Source organism: Aythya marila, assembly GCF_965140915.1.
Source record: "Aythya marila genome assembly, chromosome: 1".
Classification (NCBI taxonomy): Eukaryota; Metazoa; Chordata; class Aves; order Anseriformes; family Anatidae; genus Aythya; species Aythya marila.
The window spans coordinates 124,268,995-124,295,939 of NC_139042.1; the positions used below are offsets into that span (position 1 = coordinate 124,268,995).

The 26,945-nt window shown below is 46.5% G+C and overlaps 2 protein-coding genes and 1 long non-coding RNA gene across 7 annotated transcripts; 1 reads left to right on the forward strand and 2 right to left on the reverse strand.

Moving 5' to 3' along the window:
* Window positions 1–3,959: 3,959 nt before the first annotated feature.
* LOC309889586 lies at window positions 3,960–7,139 on the reverse strand. The gene is made up of 3 exons (XR_014319259.1): window positions 7,019–7,139; window positions 6,213–6,283; window positions 3,960–4,866 (listed from the first exon to the last, which is right to left on the reverse strand). It is a non-coding gene; the product is annotated as an uncharacterized lncRNA (long non-coding RNA).
* On the forward strand, window positions 7,029–15,809 carry SCNN1A (sodium channel epithelial 1 subunit alpha). Of its 5 annotated transcripts, none has more exons than XM_082782416.1 (13): window positions 7,029–7,124; window positions 7,658–8,031; window positions 8,453–8,708; window positions 9,552–9,739; window positions 10,520–10,620; window positions 11,290–11,453; window positions 11,791–11,889; window positions 12,060–12,177; window positions 12,463–12,541; window positions 12,853–12,910; window positions 13,038–13,093; window positions 13,609–13,684; window positions 13,905–15,809. In XM_082782416.1, the coding sequence occupies exons 2-13, from the start codon at window positions 7,682–7,684 to the stop codon at window positions 14,229–14,231; spliced, it is 1,872 nt and encodes a 623-aa protein (XP_082638542.1). In that variant the 5' UTR covers window positions 7,029–7,124; window positions 7,658–7,681; the 3' UTR covers window positions 14,232–15,809. The 5 variants fall into 5 exon arrangements, with proteins under 5 accessions (XP_082638542.1, XP_082638543.1, XP_082638544.1 ...); XM_082782417.1 differs by lacking the exon at window positions 7,029–7,124 and adding an exon at window positions 7,292–7,520; XM_082782418.1 differs by lacking the exon at window positions 7,029–7,124 and adding an exon at window positions 7,292–7,450 and having other exon boundaries at window positions 7,623–8,031.
* Window positions 15,810–21,518: 5,709 nt separating this feature from the next.
* VAMP1 (vesicle associated membrane protein 1) lies at window positions 21,519–25,679 on the reverse strand. The gene is made up of 5 exons (XM_082784759.1): window positions 25,632–25,679; window positions 25,306–25,426; window positions 24,400–24,558; window positions 24,118–24,169; window positions 21,519–23,722 (listed from the first exon to the last, which is right to left on the reverse strand). Coding segments are annotated over exons 1-5 (351 nt in total). The 5' UTR covers window positions 25,634–25,679; the 3' UTR covers window positions 21,519–23,705.
* Between the last annotated feature and the right edge of the window lie 1,266 nt (window positions 25,680–26,945).

The following is a 26,945-nucleotide window of genomic DNA, read 5'->3' on the forward strand; positions in this document are numbered from 1 at the left end:
GACCCTGAAGGACATGTGCAGGCCCTCACCAGCCCTCTCCAGCCACACAGCTGCTGCCTATATGTCACAGTGTTCCCGTTGCAAGGCGCCACAGTAAGGACAGACTGAGCAAAGGTTGCTTTTAAAATCATGGAGATGTCACTCTTGAAACATTTGAGAACGACATCTCTGGAAATATCAGGAGTCCACCCTCCCTGGGCAGTGCTCATCCTTACTTGTAACCACCAAGGCCATCACAGATCAGGCTAGGAAGAATCCTTCTTTCTGTGCATGAAGTGTTACAGCTGAGAGAGCCGTCCTTCATAAAGCTTATTTCCAACTCGGAACCAGATGCTGAGGATGAGAATCTTCAAATTCCACCAGTCACCCTGCAGCTCTCGTGGACTCATAACAAAGGGCCTAATATATGGGAATGATTCAGAGCTACTACCTGTCTCCCATAGTCCACCAGTCAATGATGGACAGTACTCATTCAAGCCTAGTGTGCAACAGGAAACAGATTTCTACATTGACCACAGAAACACCAAACTTCTCCACATTTCCCCCAACAAGCTGCAGGTGGGACAAAATATCAGGGCAAGCATTCATGCCCTCCTACTGTACTCGTCTTCCAGATCAGAGGCTTGAAGCAGCAAGCTCTATTCCAGGAACATAGCATTACAGTCCTCATAGTTATTTTCAACAGCTGGACAGCTCTTTTAGTAGAGACGGTCATCTCACAGCTATACAGTGGCGGCTTCCCCTCCCCAGAACTGGCCTTTAGGAAAAATGCTCCTGTGAAACGGCCCTTTCTCTGCGAAGAGCATGAAATGCTGGTCAAAGAAATGTATTCATTAGGGCTGTGTTTTTGCTTTTCTCAGTAAGAGTAGTCTTCTGCATTGATCATTTTCTCTGGTCTATCCTTCATCTGGAGTTCACTAACAGAAGCATGGTAAGGTAGAACAGGTTATGAACCTCCTGATCTCATGTAACATTGCATCCAAAGAGAGGAGGAGAGGGAAGGGAAGGGAAGGGAAGGGAAGGGAAGGGAAGGGAAGGGAAGGGAAGGGAAGGGAAGGGAAGGGAAGGGAAGGGAAGGGAAGGGAAGGGAAGGGAAGGGAAGGGAAGGGAAGGGAAGGGAAGGGAAGGGAAGGGAAGGGAAGGGAAGGGAAGGGAAGGGAAGGGAAGGGAAGGGAAGGGGTTGGTCTTGTCTTATCCCAAAGCTTATCCAGCTCTTTTACAACCACACCCTAACTTATGTTCCAGGCAAAACACTTCTGCAGATCCCCAACTCCACCTTTTCAAACATCAACTTTCAAAGAAATGATTGCCAGAAACGCAGGGCAGTACTGGACAATGCTGATGGACAGCTGAGGAGAGGTCCAGGTAGGATGGGCCAACAATAAGGAGCAGCAAGTGAAAGGAAAATGACTGCAAAAAACATGAAAGGCAATACTTCATTGTTTTAAGGATTTGTGGAATAACTTCAGTCTTGCCTTCTGTGCTCCAAATTGTCTGGCATGAGTCATCTTCTGGAAGTTATATAACTTGCTAGCATATATTGCAGTATCACTAGGCTCTGCAGGCCTTCCCACCACTACCAGGCGCAATCTGTGGGGGCAGGAGGGCATGGCTTTCTTTTTCTTCTGAGTTCGTTTGTTACATTTCCATTCAGCTCCCTTTTCTATCCTCATGATCAACTCTGTTTTTCAGCATTTTCTTTTCCTCTTTTTCAAACACTTCTTAAGTCATATGTTTGCTTAGTATTGATTTCTTTATGATTTGCTGTTTTGTAATTCTTGTTTTATACATTTATATATATACAAATGGTTCTCATAGACCCACCCTCCCATGAAATACCATCAATACCCTACTAAGTTCTTAGCATGGAAGATCAATTGCCAATAAATATGCACAGCACCGTATCAGAAGGTGGGCTGCAAATGCTTTGAGACCCTTTACCGGGCATTTGGAGGGCAAAAGGCCCTAGAGTCTGTGAGTTAAGCTCTTTGCCTCATCAACCCTTACAGAGCTTCGCTTCTTTTTTAGACTGCCTGTTCTGCCTGATCTTTTGAGGGTTGGTTCATATTGACTGGGAAGACAGAAAACTTCCCAAGCAGAGGAATGAGCAAGTTCAGACCCCATCTGAACTATTAAAAAGGATTTGGGAAAGGGGGGTGATGTCTTCTGCCCATCCTTTTGTGAAGGGTGTGATGGGATGTGTTTCCTCAAGCCATTTGGCTATGAGATTTGGCCTTACCAGTAAAAGAAACAAAAGATTTATAGATGTGCTTCTTTAATTAAAGACTTAATTTCCTGTGGATTCCCTTTTTGAGGGGCATAGCTGCTTATATTCTAAAGGAGGAGACGATCACCAGAACCAGAAGCAACATGTAGTCCCTGCAGTAAAAGTGACTGAGGAGGACACCTGGAGAATTACGTGGTGCAGCATCAAAACTGGAGGTAAACATAAACTAGGTTGCCTTAACATCAGCTCAAGCAAAGCTGCAGGTGGGCAGCAGATAGCATCTGTGTCTAGCAAGCAAAACTCTGCTGTACTGTGCCGGGTGCTGTGCTGTGCTCAGATGGTGACTAGGCACAACAGCATGATCCTTGCTGGCTGAGGAACAGCTGGTGTCAAGAAAAACTGGTCTGAGGTGGCTGCGTCTGCTTCAGGTTTCCAGGAACAGGCAGAAGAGATCATGAAAGGGGTGGGGATGCAGGCCCAGGGAGTCAGCTGGTTGTTATAATGGTTATATTGTTCTGTTTGGAATGAGGAAATCAAAGATCTCAGCTGAGCAGGAGAACGATGGGGCAAAAACCTCAGGAAATCTCCATCCTGATCTCCCCATTCATTGACAGCCCCTCAGGACACAGCAGACTGGGAACTCACTGGATTTGATCTCACAGACAGGTGTTAGTCTTAGCTATGCCAGTGGGAGACAGTTTTCATACAGCCCTTTCCACGTTTGATCCTATTGCAATTGGTTGACACTGAGGTCCATATCTGAGGAGCTGTCAGTCTGGCTGAGTCAGCCTAAACAAAACCCTGGGTTTCGGAAATATGTGGCAGAGGCAGAGCTTGAAGTCCTATTTTCATTTCCCAGTCATTTTCAGGTCACCAGCATTAAAGGCAGCAGCTGATTTGGACTTGTACAAAGCGGTGTGGCTAAGGTACATACCATAGGGTCTGGTGATTCAGCTGCTTCAGCACCCAAATGGATGCAGTGCTGGCAGGAGGCAATATCCCTCATCCTGCAACACAGACCACAGATGGGAGAGAGCTAAGTATTTCAGCAGCTAATTCAGATTTGTCAGATAACGCAGGGTACGAGCACCTATATAATCTCTCCTCCAGGCCTCTTCAGCAAAGAAAGAGGATCCACACAGGTCTTCTGGGGTTCACTCATGCTAACTTCATCCTCCTAGGAAGAGAGATGCACATCCTTCCACAGAGTTTCCAGAAAGATTTTCTCAGACCTACAATATTAATTCCATGGTCTCTACTCTATAATCTCCAACCTCTCATTCTGAGAGAAGGGCATAATGCTCACTGCTTCAGTTTTTCCCACCAGTCTACCTTTTGCATCAACAGAATTGCTCTCTGTAACCACTCTGTTCCTAGAAAGTAGAAATGAATAAACACACTGAAAAGGAGCCTCCTCAGGACACAAATGTGTGGGAGCGAGTACATGGACATGCTCCTGCTGCCTTTGGTACTAGCGTTTTTTTGGAACAGATACCACTGCCAGCTAGCAAAGTTGAATTAGTAGCCAGGAAGAAGGCACTCAACAGCCCACTAGACTGGTTGGCAAATCCCTGCTGGCTGTTTAATAATGATTCTCTTCTGCTTCAAGTGAGTCCATGGATCCTGGGTAAATAATTCCTTCCTGAAAAGCAACAGCAGTACGAAGTGTAGCCTCACATCTAACCATCTTTACCAGCTACTAGGCTGGTGTTTCTTTGGTCAGATGCTTCAGTTAAACTTATAGCATCATCTGTGCTGCTACTCCTTGACATTTCGGGTTACTAGCTTTAATACAGAAATACATAATCAGCTGTAGATAATGCAGAAATAATCTAGAAATAATTGCTCGCCTCTACCATGCAATGGAAGGAAAAGCATTGTGTGACATTGTTGTATATATACTTACAGAAAAGAACTAAAATGATCAAAGGTCTTTCAAGTAGTTCAAAAATGTGTATAATTTGTTACGGATGCAATCCAGATCAAAGTGGATGTAGACCAAGAACTGCAGAGACAGCCTTTCTTTTTCTCCCACCACAGTAGCAGTGCATTGCATAACAGAAAGTTTGTCTTATTTTAAAATATTGTGTGCATTTCAGATCATTATCACATTCTTACCTGGGCAGCTAGGGGACACACCTGATAAGGAAACATTTCAGATTTGATGCCATAAAAAATGATTCATGTTTACTCAAAGGTTTCTCAGTAGCTATAAAAAGCAATCATGTATTCAGCTTGTGAAGATGTGATATTCAGAAGCACTGTCCACAACAACAGCGTGCTTCCCATTTCAGCGGAGAAGTACCTAGAGTAAAACACCTGAAGGGAAAGGATCTTCTCATTATAAAGCTCCTTGGATTCAGTACTTTGGTAAAGTATACGTGATGAATTAAAATTTCCAGAAAGAATTTGTAATGCTTGATGGAAGATCATTCATCCTAGAGGAAAACTTGGACCATTCATCCTGTAATTGCTGAGCCTGAATCCTCCTGCAGTCCTCTGAGGTGTGCCACAGCAGCGGGTAGCATCTGGCAACCAGAGCTTCTCACCAGCATGAGATAGGGGAAGAGGAATTGCTTGAATCATGGCTAAGAGCGACTGGAAATTATGGAAGAGCCAACAAATGTTGTTTTTTAATTCTTTAGAAGAAAAAAAAAATAAAATATGTGAAAAAGACTCCTGAAAAATAAGTATATCTAGATGTGTATGTGTATATTGAGAAACACAGATACATGATGTATGTAATTTATACATATATACATATAAAACATACAACACATACACCCATGCTCTAATTAGTTGTTATTTTTGTCCAAACTGGCAAAGGACAAAAGTTCTCCCAAGAAACCTGATGATAGAGATTGTATGCTATGACAGATAAAACTGCTTTAGGCTGTCATTTGAGACACCAAATCAGTCGAGATGTTTGAATTTTTAATTTTTCTTCAAGCCAAAAGAAATTTTTTAAATGCCACTTACCTTTGCTTCACAGCCAGCAAAAAGTTTCTGGACTTCCTGTCCTGTGTTTCTGAACTCAACTGCAATGATCAGCTGAATATAGTTTAAAATGCTTTTAACTACAGCAGAAATCATAGAATGCCCAATTATCAGCTCTGCCAAACTGGGCTATGGTTGTTTTGTGAGTGCCACTAACTTAAATTAGCATAAAATGGGCATTTCAGAGGCATTTTTTACATTTTTGTTTGTTTGTTTGTTTTGTATTTATGGCACAATTCCAAAAAAGACTGATGCAGTTTTAGAGGATGGTCCGTTAGTGTAAATGAGCGTAATTTCAGGAAATTATGATAACGCAAACCAAACAAGTTATAAACACTCTATGAGGCTACTGGATTATAGCACCTGAGGTTACACTGGTGATTTAACTGCTGATGTTCTGTAATTGTTACATGTCTGTATTTGTTCACATATTTTAAGGGAGTGTACAAAGCTGAATCAAAATGCTGATGTGCACCTCTGGGGACTATCCCTGTGTATCTGAGTGCATAAAGCACACAAATGGCACAAGAGAGAAGAGCTCACATCCTTCTCCTAAATGTCATCACCTATTGGCACTGCTAGAGGTGGGATATAGAAAAGAACAGACCGTCAGTCTGATCCAGAAAGGTATTTCTAACGCTCTGAGGAAGCTGCTTTGTAATAGGCATTTAAGAACAATATTCATTCCCTTCCCCCCATCCCTCCCACTCTTTGCAACTCATTTTCCTAATGATAAGAGTTTAAAACAAATTGCTTGGTATAACAAAGTTTACAGTGGCAGAAAAAAAATAAAATACGTTTTTGTTTTTTGACACCTGACGTAGGTAAGGGAAAGCTCTTAGCAGTGGCTATAGTTTTGTAAGAAGAAGCTGTCACGAGGTTGCTCCTGGCATGCTGTCACTTATGCCAGGCTCAGAAGTGTACTCCGTGCCGTTTTCAAGCCTGGTATTTTGCAGCGTGGAGAGGTCTAAGTGGCTGTGTCACTAACCAAAGTGCTGCTCATTCCAATGAGGATCAAGATTCGGGGACTGTGAGAGATGAATTGGAGCAAGGACTGATCTGAAGAAAGGAAAGAAAGAAGTGAAAACTTAAAAACTGTGCTAAACTGGGAGAATGTAATTTGGAGAAATTATTGGGAAAGTGGTTCCGCTGCTACAAAGGCAGTGAGTCATGAGGGATTCCCAAGCACATTTGGTTACAGGTGGTCATTTCCATGGTCTGAGGAAACGCTGCAAAGGTGTTAGGTAACAACGAGAGGCCTCGGTTTCCCAAGCACAGCTCAGTGAAACACGTTGCCAGCAGTGGCTGGGCCAGCTAGATCTGGATACGGGAGATTTCTTCAGTTAATGAACCGGCAAAGGCGATGCTACCTCAAGCGTATCGCCTAGCCCCCTGCGAGCCTTCTCCGCCCCAGCCCTCGAGCAAAATTCACCCCAAACTCTCTATCCACCTTTGCTTTGCGAAATCCGGCGCTTAGAGCCTCGCACGAGCCCCGGGGCGCTGATGCGACGGCGGAGCCCGGCGGTGCGGCGGGGCCCCCCTCGAGGACCACCGCGGAGCCCCGACGGGCCGGGCCCTCGCTCCTCTCTCCCCTCTCCCCTCTCCCCAGACACGGTCCTGCCGCCCCCCCTCTGCACGGGGGCCCTGCCTCCTGCCTCCTGCCGTCCCCACGCCCTCGGGACGAGCGCTGCCAGCTCGCTTTCTGCATCACCTCCCCTCGCCGGGACGCCGTGTCCCCGACGGCGGCGGGAGGGGGGAGCTGGGAGGGGGGACACGCCGTTCCCTGCGCCCTACCTGGCCGGGGCAGGGCTGCTGGCTCCGAAATGGGGGCGCAGGGGGGGTCCTGAGGGCACAGCGGGGTCCCGGCGACATCGCCTCGCCCCCCGACGGCGCCGCCAAGGTGACCCCCTCGGGCCGGCCGCGGACACTTGAGAGTTTAAAGAGGCTTTTCTTCCCCGGGAGCGGCGCAGGGGGGGGAAGGGGAAGGAGGGGTGGGCGGGGAGAGGCTGGCAGGGCAGGAGCCGGGCGGGGTGCCGGCTCCAACTGGAAAGGAACCAGTCCCAGCCCAGCCGGGGAGGCTGCGGGCGAGCCGGCAGCGCCGGGCGGCAGCGCTGGGGGAGAGAGACCCGGCCCCGGCCCCGGCCCCGGCCCCGGCCCCGGTCCCAAACCCGGCCCCGGCCCCCGCCGTCGGTGCGGGACGGCCCCGCCATGGGCACGGCGCCGCAGGTGCCGGGGGGCTGCGGGAGGGGACAGGGGGACCGTCTGCGGGGTGCGGGGCTGGGGACCCGCAGCACTGGTAGGGTCGGGGTGGAGGGGGGGAAAGCAGCGAGGGTCGGGGTAGGTGGGGATGCGGAGCTGGGTTTGGCACAGAGCGTGGCTTGCCGGTGTTGTCTTGCAGGGGTACCACCAGCTCGGGCTTACTTTGTGCTGCAGGGTGGGTCTGTGAAGACAGGGAAGATGCCAGAAGGGGAGAAGACGAGGCAGTGCAAGCAGGAAGCGGAGCAGCAGCACAAAGAAGATGAGCGGGAGGGTCTCATCGAGTTCTACGGCTCCTACCAGGAGCTCTTCCAGTTCTTCTGCAGCAACACGACCATCCACGGAGCTATCCGCCTGGTGTGCTCCAAAAAGAATAAGATGAAGACAGCCTTCTGGTCCGTTCTCTTCTTTCTCACCTTCGGCTTGCTGTACTGGCAGTTTGGGATCCTCTACAGGGAGTACTTCAGCTACCCTGTCAACCTCAACCTCAACCTTAACTCCGACAGGCTGACTTTCCCTGCTGTGACGCTTTGCACCCTCAATCCATACAGGTAGGAAATAGTCCACCAGGGCTGTCAACTGCCTCTACTTTTGTGGGTGTAGGATAAAAGCATGTACTCTTATTCTCCTCCTGGTCCTCGAGTGTCCCCCTCAGTAGGAGTGCAGGTGGAAGGGACACTTCTCTAGGTCTCTGCTGCTGCAGGGCATTCACGGTAAATTGTGTTAGTTTAAGGTGCTCTACTTAGTGCTGTGTGTTAGTGGCTGCACTGTAAACTGCCACAGGGCAGAAGCAGATGCATTTCCTTATCTCCTAGAAGGAATGGTGGCCTCCAGCAAAGGTGATGAATTTTCAGCTGTCAGCAGGAGTGACCCTAATCACCCCAGCAAACTTTTGCTTGCCACACGTCATACTCAGAGCTGTTTGTGTGTGTCCAGCCCTAAACCTGCAGGTTCCTCTCTCCCCCTGTATAGGTACAGTGCCATCCGGAAGAAGCTGGATGAGCTGGACCAAATCACCCACCAAACGCTGCTGGACCTTTATGACTACAACATGTCTCTGGCACGGAGTGACTGGTCAACGGCGTCCACACGGAAGCGCACCTCAAGGAGCCTGCTCCATCACGTCCAGCGCCACCCGCTGAGACGGCAGAAGCGTGATAACTTGGTCAGCTTCCCAGAGAACAGCCCCTCAGTGGACAAGAATGACTGGAAAATTGGCTTTATTCTGGTGAGATCCCAAGATATCTTCTGTCCTGCCCACGCCAGTCTCTGTCTAGGCACTTCTGTCTTGTTAGATGCTTGGTCATGCCCTTCCCCATATAGATGGGCTTTTGTTACTGGCTTTTGTTAATGACAGATAAAGGTAGAGCTGAAACCTTTGCTAAACATATTGCTGCTCCCCAAGTCCTGTCCCTGGTCATGTGGGCCACAGGAGACTTGCCCATCTTTTCCTAGGTAAGGCAAGGAAACCTTGTCCTTCCTGAAGGCTACATCAGTCTTTTAGAGCCATTTATTAACATCAACCACAGTGTGGCTCAATAGTAGTCAAGGGGACAGTATTGCATGGCTGTGGGCCATGCAAAATGTGGTCAGGTCGTATTTGCTCCTGGGCAGCATCTCCTTCACCCTAGGGTATCTGTGTTTGCATTTTAAAAGGCACCGAAGGACTGAAGCTAATTGCTTGCCAGTTGTCTGGAGCTCTCAGGGGATCACCTGTTTCTCTGGACACACCCTGAAGGAAGGACTCCCCATGCTAGAATTTAAAGGTTCTGGTTTTATAACACATAGGTTTTAAGTGCAGTAGATTCATAACTCACTACAACTTGCTGTCTCTCACTCAGCCGTGCCCATTGACCTGGTGTTTAAATTCCACCGAGGAGCTGCCCTGGGATTGCTTTTCCCCATGCTATCGGTTGCCTTTTTATTGAGCACAGCAGCCCTACAGAGCTCTTCTGCTCCATTTCCCAGCTGTGCTGAGGGAGCACAGCTGCTTTCTCATGGTCAAGACTTCCCTGACACGGATGTTTGGTTTTTTTGTTGTTTTTTTTTTTTTTTCCTTCTCTTTTTACAGTGCAGTGAAAACAACAAGGACTGTTTCCATCAGGTGTACTCCTCAGGGGTGGATGCAGTGCGGGAATGGTACAGCTTTCACTACATCAATATCCTGGCACAGGTGCCTGATGCGAAAGCCCTGGATGAGTCTGACTTCGAGAATTTCATTTATGCCTGCCGCTTCAATGAAGCAACCTGTGACAAGGCGTAAGTGGTGGAAACATCCCACTGTGTATTCCTAAGGACACCCGGATTTTGTGCCTGGGTCCAAGGAATTCAAGAAACCCAGATAGAGAACTTCTTTCCCAAGGTGGGATTGTCTTTGTCCAGGTCCCGTTGCCTCAAGTGCTAAGACTCTTGAGTCTTTCTTGTGGGTTGTGCTCACCAGAGTCACAGTCACTGTTACCTGAAGCTATGGACTTCAGAGGATGGTTTCTCTTCTTTTTCTCCTGGATTTCACACAAACTATACTGGCACAAACCCCAGATGTACAATCTAGGAGTCTGGTATCCGTGCTGAGGGTGATGTGCAGTGGTGGAGTGGTTTGTTTCAGCCCACATGCAGGAGGAGGAGAAGAGAAAGTTTTTACTCAAAGACAGTAAAAACAATATCACACTTCTCTCCTGCCACCATTATGGTTCAGAAGCCCCAAAGAGGCAGTGAAATGAAACCCATCAGCAAGGGAAGAAAAGGGGTCCAGAGAGCTAAGAGCTTTGTCAGTATTAAGAATATAGTAATTGCTAGTACTGCTAAAATCCATCTGGGCTAATGACTGCTCATGATATAAAAAACCCATTGTAAAAGCCTGTCCAGCTCGAGGACATTTTCTACAACATATTTTGATTGTTTTTTCCTGTTCAGGTTAGTTTACATAACAAACACTGCCTGTCTGCTGTAAGCCCCTCTTTGTGCAGGTGAAAAAGAGAATTGTTCCTTTCAGGTCTCACAGCCTATCTCAACCCGTGAGTATTTCTGTTCCCATCACAGGAATTATACCCACTTCCACCATCCCTTGTATGGGAACTGCTATACCTTCAACGACAACAGCAGCAGCCTGTGGACGTCCTCTCTGCCTGGGATCAATAACGGTGAGAGGCACTTTTTGGTGGCACAATTTGGCTGTTTTCCCCATGGGGAGTTGTCTGGCAGGCTGGAGGAGATATGGACAACCAGCTTTGCTTACCTTGGTGGTGGCATATCGCAGCCTTGCTCTGTCTCATCCAAGTTCTGTTTTGACCTGTATGACCTGGCTGTGTCTTGTACATGGATGCCCTTCACTGCTGCCCCACTGGAGTCTCTTTCCCCCTTTAGTGCCTGATCCTTACATTCATTGCTCTCTCTGGACTTGCACTGGCCCTTACTGAATTTCTTTATTGAGATCTAAGAGCTTAGCCTTGATCTCCTCCTTCCCCACTTACCACTTCCAGCAGCTGACCTGTATGTGTTTCTAGCCTCCATTAAGCCACTCTAGGGCCAATCCTCAATCTTTTTCTTCTGTCCAACTCTAAATCTCTCTCTCTGTTCCCAGGTTTGCCTTTTCTAAGCCACAATTAAGAAATCCAGTTTCCTCTGGCCTCTCCTGGATCCTCCAGCCTTGTCTCTGGCCTCTTTCCAGCCACCCTCCCATTTCTGCCCAGCTTAGGTTCAGTCCAGGGTGATGTTTCTCTTCCTTTACCTCTTACTGACATGGATTTAATATTCGTGCTCTCTCTCCTCTCCCACGTGATGACCTCCCATGTTCTTCGACGTGTCCTCAGGTCTCTCTCTGGTGGTGCGCACTGAGCAGAACGATTTCATCCCTCTGCTGTCCACGGTGACAGGAGCCAGGGTCATGGTCCACGATCAGAATGAGCCAGCCTTCATGGATGATGGGGGCTTCAACGTGCGTCCGGGCATTGAGACCTCCATCAGCATGAGAAAGGTGAGGAGGCAGCAGCAGGGGTGAGAGCTGTGGATGTGAGGGTATGGGCTTCGGTGTGGGAGGTTTAACTTGGATAGATGGAGATGGTTTGTCAGGGACTCTATGTGTTTAAGGGAGAGGATTAATCACGTGGGGTGAAGGGAGGGGAAGAACAGCAGTTTACTGGACTAGATGAGAGCATTTGGTTGCATTTTATGGGAGGACAATGAAATGGAGGAAAGCAGGAGGTGTCAGCATCCAGAACTAAGCATAAGGAGGCGGGTTCTGATGAACAAGCATGGAAGTGTAGAAGGAGAACAGCAAAGTAGTTTTGTGAAATGACTATTTGATGTTCTAGGAGATGACTGTGCGTCTGGGGGGCAGTTACAGTGATTGCACAGAGGATGGCAGTGATGTGCCAGTGCAAAACCTGTACTCATCCCGCTACACTGAGCAGGTAATGCTTGATCACTGCTTCCACGCCATCTCGTTTCCCCGTATTCCCGGGATGCTTCAGTCCTGTAACAGGCACACTTGTCCATGGGCACTGTTAATAGGATGATGTGATCCAGGCTACAGTGGCTTTGGTTTCCTTGTTCAACTTTTTCCACATCACCTGCCTTCCAGGTCTGCATTCGTTCCTGCTTTCAGCTCAACATGGTAAACCGCTGTAGCTGTGCATATTATTTCTATCCCTTACCTGCTGGAGCAGAATACTGTGACTACACTAAGCACGTAGCCTGGGGTAAGTACTCAAGGGACAGGAGGAATTATATAGTAAACCTCACACACACCTGAACCCGTTTGCTTCACCTCATGCCCCAGTAACTCTCTTCATTGTATGCAATGAGCTTCCCGACTTTCTGGTGTGGGACATCCAAAAGACACTCTTCTCTTGGATGGTTGGTCCCTCTGAGGCTGTGGAGGGAAGCTTTCTTTGGATTCCCCTTGCTGTTGCACAATACTTTTTTTTTTTTTTTTTTAAATATGTTTTGTGAACTTATCTGGATTTACTTTCTCTGCTGCCCAGGCTACTGCTATTACAAACTCCTGGCTGAATTCAAAGCAGATGTGCTGGGCTGCTTCCACAAGTGTCGGAAGCCTTGCAAGTAAGTTTGTCAGTCAGACTGGCAACTCTGTACTCCCAGGGGTGTTGGAAAGCATTCAATGATGAGGGCAAAAGATTGAGTCAATAGCTGAAGTGCAAACCTGAATGATATTTCTCCCAACGGGAAGCCAAAATGGCTGAGGAGCATCAGTGTCAGCTCTGGGGTGAGCTCCTGAGGACTGTGCAGAAGCTCTGTGGGAAGTGGGCAGAATTTCAATATGGCAGGGAGCTTCCAGGTGTGAATAGGCATTGAGAGACCTTGCCTTGTGGCTCTCACAGCTTCAACAGCTAACAGAGTGTCTTGTTTTACAGAATGACAGAATACCAGCTCTCAGCTGGATACTCTCGCTGGCCTTCTGCTGTCTCAGAGGTAAGGAGATGGTTTCCTGGCTCTGCAGCACTGCTCTGACCTCCAGTTTAGTCCTTCCTCAACTGGTTCTAAACCTACAAGAGGTGACTGGGGTCGTATAACACAATTTATTGCACTTTCGTTTCAGGATTGGGTTTTTTACATGCTTTCACAACAGAACAAATACAATATCACATCCAAGAGGTGAGAGACCCTTAACCTTAACAGAGCTTTTATCAAAAGCAGAAGTAGCCCTAGTAGATGGGGGGTGGGTAGGGAGGTCATAGTTTAGATTTAATGGCTGATAGGAAGAGATATTGCATGGACCTGTGGACAAGGCCAGTGGATTTATATCAGTGGAGATAAACTGAGAATTTGCCAAAGACTGGGAATCCAAGTGAAGAGTCTGAACATGATCTAGTATGAAAATAGTAAGCCTCAGGCTGCTGCCATGTGGCTTACACATGTCACAATAAGGGCTAGTGGAAGACTGGGAAGGACTTAGGACAACACAAATGCTAGTTTGCAGTGCAGTTTCAGAAGTGCAGTATAAGTATCAAAGATTGTTTTTCATGCAGAAGGAGAGCGGAGATGGAGAAAAGCTTCTGGGTGGTACATGCATGAGGACAAGGGCTGGAAAGCGACAGAGAAAATAAGCTTAAAGAAGAAATGTAAGGACTGCAGATTTAGGGTTGTTCACCCCCATCTTTCCTTAACAGGAATGGAGTTGCCAAAGTGAATATATTTTTTGAGGAATGGAACTACAAGACCAACGGGGAGTCACCAGCCTACACGGTACATATTTTATTTACTATCACATTCACCCACTGCACCACGGTGTCCCTCTGTAGGGGCAGGCATCCATTCCAGCAGCACTGCTGGCTCAAAAATCTCCTCATGTGGCAAGATGGGAAGAACCCCAACAAGTGGCATCAGGATACTACCAGTGGGAGCAAGCAGGGATGCAAAAAGCTCCAACAAGCAATCTCCTCACTGCCCTTTCTGTCTCTTGCAGGTAGTAACTCTGTTGTCCCAGCTGGGGAATCAGTGGAGTCTGTGGTTTGGATCCTCTGTCCTGTCCGTGATGGAGCTTGCAGAGCTGATTCTGGATTTCATTGCCATCACCTTTATCCTGTCCTTCCGCTGGTTCCGCTCCCGGCAGCGGCACTCGCCCCCAGAACCCCCTCCAAACAGCCACGACAACACTGCCTTCCAAGACGAGGCATCAGGACTCAGTGCTCCGCATCGCTTCACCGTCGAGGCTGTAGTGACCACGCTGCCTTCTTACAACAGCCTGGAACCACACGGTCCCAGCAGGGATGGCGAGGCGGGACATGAGTAAGGTAGTGGTAAGGTAGTGGTTTATGCCACAGTTCAGATAGGTGGCAATCAGACCAGAGGCTGCAGTCTCTCTGTGGGACCTTTCTCTTTGGGATGCCCTGCCTGGATCAGAGCAGAGGACTGCACTGTGGTTGGCCTATGTTAATTGCTTTCCCTATTGTACGATAATTCTTCAGTCACATAAATGACTATTGCTCTGGGGATCACCAGGGATGACAGTCAATCTAGTGTTTGTATGGGGAAGATGTTAATTTGGTTTACTTACAGTCCTTCCATGTGCACACCTACACGTGCATGCATGCTTTCTTTTCCCTGCAACAAGGATGCTGCCACAGCTCTCATCTGCTGTTCATTAAAAGAGGTTTAGCACATGTGACTGGCCTTCTCTGGAGTATGGCAAGGTACAGAAATGGAGTCTCAGCACAGCTACAACACTTTCAACAGGCTGAGCCTCCTTAAGCTTTCCCTAAGGTTGAAAACTGGTTGCAGTTTCCTGATTTTTAATGGCCAGTTCTGATCCTAAGACCATGCTGCCCTCTCTTCTCCCAGAGGAGGAGCTGCTTGTACAGGCCTGAGAGAGCTGACAGCCACAATCTCAATCCATATGATCAACACTCAAGAGAGGTGGTTGATGGTTTTAGCTGCTCCCAGGTCAGGACAAAAAGGGAGAGCAGAATAAGCTCTCCCTTTTTAAACAGCCCAAATAGCACTGTTAGTTCTCAGCTGTATAGTAGTCTCCTTCCTTGTGATACACCATATACACGTACATCCAGCCATTTGATCATATGCCAGAGGGTTCAGATTGAATTGATCTTTATATTTGCTTGGCCCAAAGGAGGCCCTCATCCTCTGCTGAGGATTATGAATCACAGGAGAAGTGTTGCAGGCTTTAATCTAAGATGCTTATAGGGACCAAATAGATAATCAAGACCAGGGCAAAGGTTACCTCTAAACTGGAGACAGTCCTCTTCTAAAGAACTATTTGGGCATCTTAGGATAACAGCATACATCTTATTTCTTGCAGTAAGTTTATCTTTTCTTCTTTTATTTTTTTAAGAAAAAACTTGTGCTGCAATGATGTTTACACAGCACTTTATGTGGTGTCAAGAGAGCAAGGGTAATGTCCTTAAACAGGATTATCCACTCAACTGGACACAAACACAGCTAGCAGAATTAAAGCAGATAGTTTAGACAAAGACCCATGTGCTCAATCATACTGCAAACACACTCTTGAATTTAGAAACTAGTTCATTGTACCAAAAGAAAAACTTCAGGTATTTTAAAAGTTAAGGTAGATGCACCACCCTTGGGAACCTAGAGAGTTTTACTACGGTATGTAAACTGTTGCCTAACTTTCCCTTTTGATAATGTTAAAAATGTTTTAAATGCCTGTTATACTGCTGTTGCCTTGATTACCTAAACGAACTTCCCACATCCCAGCAGTGATTTTCTTCCTCACAGACATGAATGCTATACTCTGTTCAACAAATAATTTAAAAAATGATTTCTGCAAATGTGAAAAAAAAATCCACTCCATGCTCACGGAAGGATGTAAACAAAATAAAAGAGTGATGAAAGAATGAAATTCCAAAGTTACTTTAATGAAGGGAGTCGTGTTCTGTAAAAGCTCACTCACTGCCTAAGAGGCAAAGTTAAAAGCTAGATCTAGTGACAAAAACAGCATTTTGGTGACAAGTAAAACAATCTAAAACTAGAAAAAGGTAACAAGGACTTAGAATATTGCACGTGCAGCCCGGTTCTTGGTTGTGAATTCAGCATTACAGACTGATGCCTTAGCAAGTCACCTGGCATATGGATGAGCAAAAATGTGACACTGGACACAAAAAGCAACTTCCAAATTAAGGAGAGAGAAAGATCAGATGCAACACAAAACCATCTGTACATCATAAATGTACAGAGATTCATACACTGAACCTGATCTTTCTGGAATACACAGAGATTATGGCATGATTCCTCACATTACACAGTACCTTGTGATAACCATAAAATTGATGCAACCCACTGCATCATGCATAATTTAGTTAACTAAAGGAAGATTAATCAGAAGCATAACTACTGGAAGCGTATTTAAATTCTCCTCAACTTCTTAAAGAAATATTGCTATAGAAGAAAGTGATGCATTCCATAGAGGAAGCTTGCACCATATTCTCTCTTCTATAAAAGCAGTAAAATTTAAAACATCTGTTTTGACTGATGAACTCAAAGAAAGTGATTGCCCCATATTGGGTAGCTGTAAATCCAGAACTAAAAGCCTGTACAAACATGAAGTTGTTATACAGGTTGGTAATTAGATTAGCCCTACCTTGTCCTAAGGATCAACACAAAAATTGCCATTGGGGAGAGATCAGGTAATCCTCCCAGGAACATCCCTATACTTGCTCTAAGCAGGCAACAACGCCAATTACCAGCTCAACAGATGTGCAGTGAGTTTGGCTAAACCAGAGGCAAATCAAGTAGTACTGGAATGTGAGTGCAGAAAATGGGAGTGTTTCACAGAATATGAGAAATACTAGAGAAAAGGGAGGAAAGTGTGCATTCAGAGTGATTCATAGGTCAGTGATGGGAAAAGGTCTGAGCATTCAGTGTAGTGAATTTGTACAACAGGAGAAAGTCAAGTCATTAGTCATAAATGTTAGCAGCACAGTACAGTTATTTGAAGAACATGGAAAACACAAGGAACAACTTCAGGTCATAGGATGCTGAAGAAAAGCAAGTTATCTTTTTAGACTGAGAGCATCTGTCATCACAGGGGAGGTACAGATGAAGGAATACAAGCACCTGAAGGGGAAGGAAGGTGCAAGGGAAAAAAATCATTTTGTGGACAGAATCACAAAACCATAGAGTTTGGAAGGGACCTCTGGAGACAGAGTCCAACCCCACTGCTAAAACCAAGTTCCCTAGAGTAGGCTGAGCAGTAAAACATACAAGTAGGTCTTGGATATCTCCAGAGAAGAAGACTCCAGGGCCGAGTACAGGGAAATGGAAAGTAGTATTGGAAGAAGAGGAACAATGCTTCAGCCTGTCCAGCAAGAAGGGTTTGAGAACATGAGTGCAAGACAAAACCAGGGGACAACAGAATGAAAGGAGACTCCACACACTGCTGGAAAAAGTTATGAGACTGTACAGAACACTCAAAAAAAACTTGAATGTGTAGAGTAGCTGAAGTGATAAGAAAAGCCATGGAACTAAGAACGTGTGACAGGAGAGGTTGGGGGAAAGGACAAGGGAGGCAGCAACATTTAGGGAGGAAAGTGTTGCTGGGGAATTTTCAACACAAGTACATATGTCTGGACAAAAGGAAGTTCGGAGAAAGGACAACCAAGAGCACAAAGGCTAGGAAAGACCATAAGGCTTGAGAAGGGCCTTACACCTCTAAGAGGGAGCATAGCATTCAAACAGCTGAAGAACTGTGGAGAGCCCATGTCAGAATTCAAAGCTGGTGCACAGCTACAAACAAATTAATAGAACACAAGATGCATCTCCAACTGGACTTTTGGAGAAGATGGGCAGGTGAGGACATGAAGAGACATTTTGGCCACTGCAATAATTATTTGGTAGGTCTATGAAACAAAGTAAAGGATGCTAAGGAACTGTTCATATTGGAAGCCTGGAAAACAAGGACGTTCTGAAAAAACTCTGGGGTAAAAAAGAGAATTATCACAAGCATGAAGGCTCTAAGCGCAACTTTTATTTGTCTTATGACCAGGACAAGTTTTGTGAAGGGACCCACTCATGAGAGCTCCTGGGCTCTGCAGTTCTCCATCTTCCAAGAGAAAACATTGCAGGGAGCCCAGATGAAACACTAGACTGAACTCATGTGGGCAGACACAACTGAGTTGCCTATTCTGTGAAATCTATCTGGCTTACCTACATATAAGGTCATAAATATTTGCTTAGCAGTCAGAACAAACCCTCCATACTTCCCCATTAATGCTCCTCTTCAAGTCAAGGCTTCCAACCCCAGCAGTTGGGCCCCCTACCACTTCAAAGGAAAGCTAGGTCCATTAAACAACAGCTGATGTTCTATTCCGACTCTAAAGTGAAGTGTTTTATGCCTTCCCTGCTATCATTTGGTTACTCCCCAGCTGAAACAAACACTCACTGCTGATAATAGCTACCAGGCATGCAACCTGCTTCTTTGACCAGTGCATGGAAGCCTCAGCAAAGGCCAGAGCAAAGCCTAGAACATATAGAAAGATGAAGGTTTAAGATGTAAGACAGTTAATAGCAGCACAGGTAAGGCTTCCCCATCATCAAATCGGAGTTACAGATCATTAGGATGAAGTAAGTTGACAGGGGAGCAGAGCTTGGTTTTCTAACTATACATTTCATAGAATCATAGAATATCCCAAGTTGGAAAGAACCCATAAGGATCATCAAGTCCAACTCCTGGCACCGCACAAGTCTGCCCAAAAGTTTAGACTATGTTACTAAATGCACAGTCCAATTGCTTTTTTAAATTCAGACAGGCTTGGTGCAGTGACTACTTCACTGGGGAGCCTGTTCCAGTGTGCAACCACCCTCTCAGTGAAGAACCTCTTCCTGATGTCCAGCCTACCTCAGCTTAACACCATTCCTGTGGGTCCTATCATTGGTGTTTACAGAGAATAGGTCGCCTGCCTCTCCACTCCCCTCGTGAGATGAGGTTCCCCTCAGCCTCCTCTTCTGCAGGCTGAACAGGCCCAGTGCCCTCAGCCACTCCTCATACGTCTTCTCCTCCAGGCCCTTCACCATCTTCATTGCCCTCCTCTGGACACTCTCCAACAGTTTAATGTTGTACTTCTTGGACTGTGGTGCCCAAAACTGCACACAGTACTCGGGATGAGGCCGCACCAGCGCAGAGCAGAGCGGGACAATCACCTCCCTCGACCAACTAGCGATGCCGTGCTTGATGCACCCCAGGGTACAGTTGGCCCTCCTGGCTGCCAGGGCACACTGCTGGCTCATATTCAGCTTGCTGTCAACCACAACCCCCAGATCCCTCTCTGCAGGGCTGCTCTCCAGTGTCTTGTCACCCAGTCTGTACGTGCAGCCAGGGTTACCCCATCCCAGGTGCAGGACCCAGCACTTGCCTCTGTTAAACTTCACATGGTTGGTGATCGCCCAGCTCTCCAATCTGTCCAGATCTCTCTGCAAGGCCTTTCCACCCTCATCTGAGTCCACAGCTCCTCCAAGTTTGGTGTCGTCGGCAAATTTGCTCAAAACACCTCCTAGTCTTATATCCAAATCATTTATAAAGACATTGAATAGGACTGGCCCTAACATGGAGCCTTGAGGGACCCCACTAGTGACCATCCACCAGCCAGATGTGGCCCCATTTACCACAACCCTTTGAGCCCTGCCCATCAGCCAATTGCTCACCCATCATACATGTACGATGTTTTTGTACACTGGACATTTTGTCCAGTAAGATCCTAGGGGAAACCATGTCAAAAGCCTTGCTGAAGTCCAAAAAGATCACATCAGCTGGTTTCCCTTGGTCAACTAGATGAGTGATCTTAAATAATGATCTTATTTAATAAATGTTAACTATCTTTCAGTAAAGCATTTGTGCATATTTAAACCATGTTTTGTCCACGATACCAAACAGCAGAAGTCGCAAAGGCACAGATACTTTAAAATATAGCAACTTAGAAGATCAGTTCCAACGAAGCATGGTACATTAACAACTACATGAGAAGGAGCCATCTGATATTATCGATACTGTGACACTTAGTCTCCTGGTTTGGGCACTGCAACAAAAAGGAGGGAGGGTCAGCTTCTTCTCCCAGACAACAGCAATAGGACAAGAGGGAATGGCCTCAAGTTGCACCAGGTAAGGTTCAGTTTGGAAATTAAGAGAAATTTATTCTCAGAAAGAGTACTTAGGCGTTGGAATGGGTTGCCTAGGGATGTGGCAGCATTAGCATGCCTGGGGGTGTTTAAGGAAAGGTTGGATGTGGTGCTTAGGGACCTGGTTTAATGGGTGACATTGGTGGTAGGTGGATAGTTGAACTAGATGATCTCAGAGGTTTCTTACAACATTCATGATTCTGTGTATAGGTTAGATATGCAACTCTTTGCAAACCAGCACAACATGACTCATGAGCTGGGCACAACCCCTGAGACTACTTTTTGCCTACTGGGAGTGAGGTAGTGTTCAGACCACACCTTTATGCTCCAGATCAGCTGGCCAGCTTTAGGGAGTGAGCATGTCTCTAGGTTTGGCTAGGGATTTTGAGACAGCATCAGTGAACTGGAAATGTGAGTGTTACAAGGTCACATGAAAAAGAGTCCTTCCCACCCTCAACAAAAACAAGGCAGAACTGGAAGGCAACACATCTTGCTAGGAAGTGTAGCACAGCTAGTTCACACAGGTTGTGCGGGCCTGATCTGTACTGATGTTTAGATTGTATTTGCTACTTCAATTCACTGGCCAGTCCAGACACCATTCTTTCTCAGAATGGCTTCCATTTTTTTGAGTAATTAGCTGAGCTGCACTATTTTAATTTCACCACTGAGCACACATTGTTCTGATATGGTTTTGATGAAGTTAAGCCTGGACAAAGATTGTGATCAAAATATGTAGATCAAAAGGAAACCACAAGCCCCAGGGAGTATTGTTTACAACTTAAAGTTAATAACAGCAAGGGCACATGGACCTAATTTTAAAGCAAATCAACACGGGACAGAGTTATAATTTTTTTTAATGAGTTTAAGATATACAGGTGAAACAAAACAAGGGGGCACTTACCTTTATTCCAGCCATGCTTCAAGGTATGTTGTGAATAGCATGGTGCTTTTGGAGCTCTTCATTTGGATCCTGAATATGTCCCAGCACCACTCCAACCCCCATGAAAAACTGTCTGGGCTGATGGACCCAAAGGTAGCTTATTGTAACCCAAAGGCAGCACAGCCTGAGGAGCAGGAACTACCAGCAACACATCCATTCAAGGGTCCATCTCCCCTTACATTGTACTGTGGCTGGAAGTAATATTGGCTTGCAAAGCCTCTCACCCCAGAGCAGTGAGTCTGAATGTATTGTTACAGACTTACCACTGAGTTGGTTCCAGTGGTATTGGAACTACACATGTATGCTTGACTAGCATCACTGCAATGGAAGACCGCCCGTTGCTCTGAGGGATAACACTTCAGGTGTGTGTATGGGATAGAAGTGACAAAAAATGTTCTTCCAAAAAGCAGTTTGGGATCCCAGCCCTTCCCCACCCACAGACAGACCAGACAGACTCAGTAAGGTGGTGAATTATGTTTCTTAGAGACTGTTTAAAGTACATGAGCTGATTACTGTAACATGCCAAGGGGATTACAGTTATGTTTATAGAGGAAATAAACTGCACGTGCATAACTAGCTGTAATGCTGTGGACAGCAGAATCCCTCGCTTTTACTCATAGGGCCTTGGTGATTTTTTTTCTCCCCCACACACAGAGACACAGAGGGGAAAGGTAGCAGAAGAAGCAGAAACATACAACATACAAGAGAAAGAAATGGAAAAGACAGCCTAAGGGGACCTCAGCCCCCAGAGGAACAGGAGGAATGAGGCACCAACAGCTTGTTTAGAAGAGTTCGAGAAAACTGCTGGTCTGGGGGCCTCAAGCTTGTATGCCCACCCCCTAAAAGGCAGCAGTTAGTACAAGCAGGCTCCTCTTCAGCAGATGCACTTCTGACCATCCGTCACACCTCAGTTCCACTGGGAATTAGGCAAGTGCTCAGGGGACGAGGGCTGCATCACTCCAGATCTTCAACTCTGCTCTCACCCAAGGTAGGGAGGGATGGAATTGCAGGGAGGTGAACTCAGTGCAAATGAAATGCTTGGGCATGGAAGTGAGTGTGCAAAATCTAGCCCCTTCTTAGACACCCTGTGACAGGGGGAAAGGGGCTTCCCCAGCTTACCCACTGCAACCAAAAGCATCTGCTCCTCCCATTTTTTGTACTTTTGTACTGCACTCCCATATGGGAGCTCCATAGGTGTTCTTCCTCACAACCCCTTAAGCCTCGGCTGATCCCACCAGCGTATTCTACACCCAAGGCAGAGCTTCCTCAATTAAAGCCCTCTTTCCTGTCTAGATTACGGGCTACAACACAGCTTGTAAAGACAAGATGTACATTCCTCACAGGACTGCAGAAACTGAGGTACAGGGCAGCTCATTTAATCCCAGTTCGACAACACACTCATGCAATTCACAGCTCTGATTCTTTCTGAGGAACAAGGAAATTGCTTACAGAAAGCCATAGTGCTCCACACTACAAGTTTGTTTACAGCACAGACCACCCCAAATCTAATGTTCAAAAAAGCCCACAGCAAGTAGGAAGATTTCAGCTTGACTGGCAAGCTCTCTAGAGATCAAAGCTGCCAAACTAGTATCTGATGCAATACCTATGCCCAAAGCAGCATTTCCCTTTGAATCCCTAACTAACAGTATTTTCCTACCTTCTGCTGAAACTTAGGGCTTTCTGGTAGAAGAAACAGAACAGGTGTTCTTACTGAAAGCTGTGTGGCTCACTCAGTCTTATTTGGAATACCTCCAGTCTCCTTCACCTCCACCTATCATGTAGTAGATTTCCTTTGACATTCAATACAGTAACACTGGAAAGCTAAACTCCCATTCCTTGTTCTGCTACTACCTCAAAGTCTTCCAGAAAGCTACGAGATAGTAGAAAACCATAAGGTCTTGGCTTGTGCCTGCATAGATGAAAAGGAATATTTGATACACACCCAACCACCACACCATACTCCTTGCGGTTGTTCATTTGTTACTTCTGGCAGATTTTATGCCCACACACGCCCTTCAGAAAGCAACAAGACTCCTTTCAATTAACTGTGTTCAGTCTGTTGCACTTCACTGAGTTAATCATACAGACTCCCCTTTATTATAACTCACACAGCCACATTCAGAGAGCAAGTCACCTTAAAATAAAGATAGGCAGAATAAATTGCTTAAGTGCTCAAGTGCTTATCTCTCTATGGCTAGAGCAATCTAGATGACTACGTCTAGCTCAGTCAGGTGGTTCAGCCGCTAACCAGTGCAAATTAGCAGTTATTTCAGAAACTCAGTGAAAAGCTGAAGTCACTCTTTATGGAGAACACAAGAATCTCACATTAAATCCCGCATCCCCAAAGGCACTGCATTAAGGCATTCTGATTTTGCTAGTCTACAGAGGCACTAGTTGACAAGTTTACACCCAAAAATAAGCCACAGAAATTCCCCTGCAGAAGAGCAGGAGCCACCCACTCCTTCCCTGCTTCCCATTCCTTTGCACTAAGATGACCCTCCCTAAAGCTGTGGCAGCTGTGGAAGAGTCTAACCTGTGCTCAGTAGAGCACTTCAGAATCTTAAATAGAAGACAAACCAGAACCAATAAAGGAATCAATGAAGAAGCTAGGTGGAAGGGAAGATTCAGAGGCAAGAAGAGACAGGCAATGGGACAGTAGGTGGCAGACTGAAGGGGCTACATTCAAGTAAAAAAGTAGACTGGAGACAAAGCAGGAAAAAAAAAAAAAAAGAACACAGGAAAAAACAAAAGGGCAAGTTACACCAACAATCCCCTAGAGACATCCAAATCCCCCACCAGGAAAGGTACTTGCCAACCCACCCACTTCAAGATGCTGTCCCTCATACTTACAGGTTTACTTGATCAAGTAGGCAAGATTCCCCATTTCTACAATAGCCACCCCCACTTTCATTCCTTACTATGTAAATCATAGTATTTCCACAGTAAGTGTGGGAGTTCCAGCACCACCACCTCCCTTCCCCAGGGAAGGAAGTTACCACTTATGCAACCCTACAGATCATGAATCAAAAAGAAAAAGTTTCAATTCTGGAGCTGGGGCTTCTTCACCTTTGATCCCAGTTCTTTCAGTACTTACTTGCAATCACCACCACCATAATGGCACAAATCACTCCCATCATGATCATCATCTGGAGAGAGAGATTATCAGACAGTAATACTCAGAACAAGATAAGTTCACAGCTTCCCCGATAACCAGGGAACATAAGCCTGAAAGCAGGAGATAAAAAGCCTCTAAGACTTTCCACAGTGAAATAACCAAGCACGTGATTTACTTATTAAGCTTCAACTACTCTCTCAAAGGGAGAGCACCAGACTAATTTCCTTCTCATGAAGGAAATAATGAGATCAGGAAACTCACCTTGCAGTTCTTCCACCAGTACTTCCTTTTGAGTTTCGCTGCACTACTCTCAAATACAGAGGCACCAGCCTGAAGTGCATCTGCCCGGTCATCAAGCTCTGACAGTTTCTCATCTCGTTCCAGCACCTTATCTACATTTACACGCATTATGTCAACCACCTGGAGAAGGAAGAACAGTAGAAGTGGTTATCATGGTAAAGAGGGTTGGAAGTGTAAGAGCAGTAACACAGCCAATAACCAACGTGAGATACTAACAAGTGAAAGCCTGGAATGAGGAAAAAAAAAAAAAAACAGGATAAACACATTTCAAGCCATCAACTATTTAGAAATTAGGAGAAGAGTCCTAGACACTCTGCTAAAGCTTCAGTACCATTAAACTATGTTTTCAGCACCCCACTTTCATCCATTTTTAGAAGTCCTCAAGCCCATCAAGCCTATACCACGCCCTCATCACAGCAATCGTTTGCTCAATCACAGCTAACCGCAGAGACAACTTAGCACTACATGTTGCTGCCCCATCGAGGCGTGAAGGAGTTACTGCGTGTCAGCAGACACCAGCCCTGTAAGATCAGGCAAGGTTCACTTCACCTACCGAATCTGCTCACGGGCTGCTCCCTTGGAGCTGCTGGCAGGGATTAGGAGCTGCTCTGGATGCGGTATGGCTTTATTTCCATAACAGAGGCATAAGATGAGGTACCAGGAATCTACCAGGACTACTCCTTAGATGTAGCACCTAGAATTAGGCAGCTTTTAAACCTAAGTTTTAAATGTAGAACTAATTAATCTCTTCCTCCAGCTTCTTTAGAGGCTGGTCGCTATACTATTTCACTAGCCAGCACTACAGTGACTATTTGCGCGTTTCCAGCACCCACAGCCCCAAAGCGAGGAGCGGGCTCCGCTACCAACCTCCTCCACCTGCGCCTGGGTCTGCTGCAGCCGCCGGTTGCTGCTCAGGTTGGGAGGCGACCCGGGGGGGCCCCCAGCAGCGGGGACCCCCTCGGGGGCCGGCTGCTGAGCTGGGTCGGACCTTGGGGGAGGAAAGCAGAGACAAAAGGCGCTCAGAGCCCTGCTGTGCGAAGGGCTGACCCCCCCCAGCCACCGCGCTGCCCCCGGCTGCTGCAATGCGCCACCCGGCCGGCTCGGGTCGCCGCAACCGGGCCCGTGCTCGGCTGCCTGCTCCCCCCCCAGCACCCTGAGGCTGCCCCGTCCCGTCCCCGGTCGGGGGCACTCACATGGGCGGCCCGGAGCGCGGTGGGACCCCCGGGCAGGGCGCTGAAGGGTACCTCCACACCGCGGGGCGCCCGGCGGCACACTGAGGGGGTAATGGCCGCGCGGCCCTTTTATAGCTGCGCCGGCCTCCGCCGCAGCCAATCAGCGCCCGCTGCTGCGGACCGCCCGCGGGAGTCGGAGCGGGCTGGGGTTTAGGGTTAGGGTTGTGTTTAGTATTAGGGTCAGGGTTAGGGTTAAGGTTAGGGTTAGCATTAGGGTTTAGGATTCGAGTTAGGGTTACGGCGAGGGTTATGGGTTGGGGTTAGGGTTAGGTTTCAGTTTAGTGGTAGGAATAGGGTTTGCATTAGGGTTAGATTTAGGGTTAGGGTTAGAATTAGGGTTAGAGTTGGCTATGGTTATGGCTATGGTTATGGTTATGGTTACGGTTACAGTTAGGGTTACTATTAGGGTTAGTATTTCATTTAGGGTTGGGGTTAGGTTAGCATTAAGGTTACCATTAGGGTTAGTGTTAGGGTTAGCATTGAGGTTTGGGTTAGGTTTAGGGTTAGCATTAGGGTTAGGGTTAGAGTTATGGTTATGGTTATAGTTAGAGTTAGCATAAGGGTTAGTATTGGGTTTAGGTTTGGGGTTAGTGTTAGGGTTGGTGTTAAGGTTAGCATTAAGTTTTGAGTTAGGTTTAGCGTTAGGGTGAGGGTTAGGATTTGGGTTTAGGGTTTGGGTTTAGGGTTAGCAATAGTGTTTGCATTAGCGTTAGGGTTAGAATTAGTGTTAGAGTTATGGTTATGGTTATGGTTAGCAATAGGGTTAGTGTTTGGTTTAGGGTTGGGGTTAGGGTTAGCGTTAGGGTTACCAATAGGGTTAGCGTTAGGGTTAGCATTAAGTTTTGGATTAGCATTAGGGTTAGGGTTAAGATTTTGGGTTAGAGTCAGTGTTAGGGTTAGATTTCATTTAGGGTTTTGTTTAGAATTAGCGTTAGGATTAAGTTTTGTTTAGGGTTTAGTGTTAGGGTTAGCATCATGGTTTAGGGTTAGGGTTTATGCTTAATATTAGGCTTATTTTAAGGTTTTAGGGTTAGGGTTATTATGAGGGTTAGCATTAGGGTTAAGGTCTAAATTTAGGGTTAACATTAGCATTTGGGTTAATGTTAGGGTATGGGTTAGCCTTATAGTTAGGGCTTAGGGTTAGGGTTTGGGTTAGCGTTAGGGTTAGTGTTAGTGGTTGGCTCAGTGTTAGTATTAGGGTTCAGATTCTGAGACCTACTGGATCAGGAGGGAGGACTCCTCCATTCGGGACAGAAAGGGAAGCAAGAACAAACT